At 25.3% G+C, this 3,367-nt stretch overlaps 1 protein-coding gene across 1 annotated transcript in view; it reads right to left on the bottom strand.

The window, feature by feature from the left end:
* Nucleotides 1-3,367, bottom strand: part of LOC106783596 (serine-rich adhesin for platelets-like) — a 76,615-nt gene that overhangs the window by 2,758 nt on the left and 70,490 nt on the right. The window contains exons 11-12 of the mRNA XM_014742265.1: nt 1,111-1,306; nt 224-459 (exon numbers count right to left, since the gene is read on the bottom strand). Coding sequence (XP_014597751.1) covers nt 224-459; nt 1,111-1,306 — 432 coding nt within the window. The remainder of the gene's footprint in view (nt 1-223; nt 460-1,110; nt 1,307-3,367) is intronic.

The raw sequence follows: 3,367 nt of genomic DNA, 5'->3' as shown, positions 1-3,367 counted from the left end.
TTAATAAATATAAAATATGTACCTTATTAATTATTTTTTGAGAGAGAATAATTGAAATACCATTGTTATTAATTGTTATTAATTGTTATTAATTGTTATAATTAATATCGTTGTTATTTTGAGAGAATAATTGAAATACCGTTGTTATTAATTGATTTAAAAAAAAAGAAAACATTTGTATGAAATGATTAACGAGATAAAAATATATTATTATAATACTCACGTCACGAGCTAACGTCGACGAATCTTCGGCATGATGTCTGAGAACCTTGTTCGACCTTAATCTCGTTTTCAATGCATAATGCGTGGCTACGGCAGTTACAAATCTGCTTTTCAACAAAAGCGTCCGAACTGCTTCGAGTTCGGCTTCCACGCTTGGACCCGAAATACCTAAAGCTCCGGAAATATTTCGTAATTGAAGTTGCAATTTTTCCAACGTGGCAACGACCTCACCGTATGCTGAAATATTTAAATACTATACTAGACACAGTACTACGAAATCATATCTTTTCCTCCTTTTTTTTTTATTTTTTTTATTTTTTTTTTTCGTATTATACCTTAAACAGAATATTTAATCTAAAGAAAGACGACTCTTTTCTACAAAAAGAATTCTTTAAATTACGACGTGAATAAAGGTTTGAATTTTTTAAGAAGAAAAGAAAAAAAGGGTTGACTGACTGACTGACGTTAGATTAAAACTACGAACGAAACTCGAATACCTTAACACTTTAAATATTTTTCTATAGTATTGTAACGTCAAAAAATTCAATCATAAAAATAAAATAAGGCTTAATGCATTATTATGTGTCAGTTAGTTTCATGTTAGATAGAAAAATAACATGTTTTAATCATTTCATTATTATCAAAGTAGATTATAGAAAAAATACATGTGAGTGGGTTGAAAAATTTTTGAACTAAACACGAGATTTTTATTTTTATGCTTTAAAAAAAAACAATTTGGAGAAAAATCAATGTTTCAATATTTACTAACAAAAAAATAAAATTAATCTCATTTATATTTATTATAATTTAATAAATTTGTTTCTTTTGACAACTGGGCAAGTACGAACAACGAAGAAAGGAAATAAAAGAACAAAAAAATATACTTACTTAAGGGTGCTGAAGGTGTGACAGGAGCAGGACGACTAACAGCGGTTGCTAATTCGTCTTGAGCATAAGCAAGATTTTCTTGACCGGTAAGATTCGTGGCATGACTTTCTAAAGCTTTAAGTTTCGTTGAACCACGTAACGATCGATTCAAAATTTCTTGCCTCTCCTCTTCGTCCTTTCGTTTTCTCAATTGTTCCTAAAAAACATAATCGAAATAATTAATAAACCAATCGTAAATCCATTGTTTTTTCTTTTTATTTATTCATAAAGTGTTTCAACAATATTTTATTTAACTCGACCGATTGTTATTGTGTTCACGTTTATATATATAAAATTTTTAATATTTAAATTAAGAAAATATAGTAGATAAAAAAATATAGTAGAAACTAGAGCTGTCACCGCGCCATGCCCGTTGACGAAAATATAATATATAATTTTTTCTAAATAGTAATATATCTTTCAAGATATAAAGAGATTAAATATGTTGTCTTTAGTTTTTTGAAAAAAAAAAAAGAAGTCAGAACTATCAGAATTCGGTTCTTGTCTCATAAACATTTTTTTTATTTAAAAAAGAACAAATTATATTGAAATATTATTTAAATAAAATTGGAAGCAGGGTTGTCAGAAATATATTTAAACATAATTTATCGTAATTTTGATTATAACTCAAATTTAACAAACAAAATATAAAAATATACGATCGATTACCAAATATAAAATCAAATGATATTTTTCATAAATATTTTTTAATCGTTTTTTTTTTTTTTAAACATTTAAAATACCATTAAGAAAAAATAAAACACTAGAGAGAGTGTTATCTATTTATAAATAATCAAAAAAATCTTAGAATTAATACGAACCATTTGTAATCACGTAAATTTCGATAATTTATTTTCAACAACCTATTTAATAAACCTGACATATTTTTTTTCATAAAATTCTTTTTACGTATTACTTAGATTGACGTTTAATTCAAGCGTAGGTGGTATGTATTTGCAGTTAATAACCTATGCACTTTAGGAATTTTAACGAGAAGAAGCATAGATAAAAACGGTTTGATTAAAGCCCCCATTACCGAAACCTCGTTTTAAAGTTTAAACAAAGAAAGCAAAAGTTAATAATAAATAAGAATAAAATAAAAATGAACGATTGAATAAAAGACATTTTTTATTTTTCATTTTTAATCTACCGATGAAAAATATGAGAAACACGTAAAATATATTTGAAAAATAATTCATTTGATGGAACATCAAAATTTGTTTTTACATTTACATATAAAGGTACTATAAATATTATAAATAAATAAAATGAATATCTATTAAAATAAGTAACATTTCACACAGGTCAACAATAATTTTAAAATCTATTCGAAAATAATAATAATTATTTAGAATTATTATCACGTATAAAACGTCAGTAAGGTGATTCAGTATGTTTGTGAAGAGTAGAATATTCACACCTGTGATATTCTCACGATACATAAAGGGTGTATTATCAATGTTATAAAACATATGTTCCATGGTGTTTTACTTGGGGAGAGAAATCAACCCTGACAAAACTCCCCCCCAAAAAAAAACACACCAACGTAACCGTGACAAAACCTGAGGGGGAAAAACCTGTTAAAAATATTGTGAATAAATTTTTAAATTTCCATAGCTCGGATTCTGTAAATTGACCATAAGATATATACAATATGGAAATATTGAAATAGTGATTAATACTTATATTCTTTTTTTTTTTTTTTTTCTTTATAGAAACAGTAGAAACAGTTAATTTCTTGTATGTGAAAAGCTTTCTACACGATACACTTACAATTAGAGTATATAATTGGTATTTCGCACGAGATTAAGTCAAAGAATCTATTACACGTTATATTAAATGCAACACATTACTATGGAAATATTTGCGATTATATACACGTAAGATATTATATCGTATACGGGTGTTGTAATACTGTAGAATAAATATGTTGGTTCTAACATTTTGCCGGAAATATTATAGAAATATTTTATAAACTCGATGTTATTAAATTTATAATATTACGATTATTACAAATTTCTATGCGATTAATAGAATTTATATTATAAACGTTTTAAGGACGCGAATATAAGTATATAATTTTTCTAAAAACCTCTTTATGTAAACGTTATAATATATAATTTACAAGTTACATTATTTTGATCGATATTTATTTCTCAATTATTATTTTATTTAATTATCAGAAAATATATATTTATAATATTAATGATACGATAGA

Source organism: Polistes canadensis, unplaced genomic scaffold, assembly GCF_001313835.1.
Source record: "Polistes canadensis isolate GaletaPanama2010 unplaced genomic scaffold, ASM131383v1 scaffold_23, whole genome shotgun sequence".
NCBI lineage: Eukaryota > Metazoa > Arthropoda > Insecta > Hymenoptera > Vespidae > Polistes > Polistes canadensis.
The sequence above is the reverse complement of the archived record's forward strand: the minus strand, read 5'-3'. Positions and strand labels throughout refer to the sequence as shown.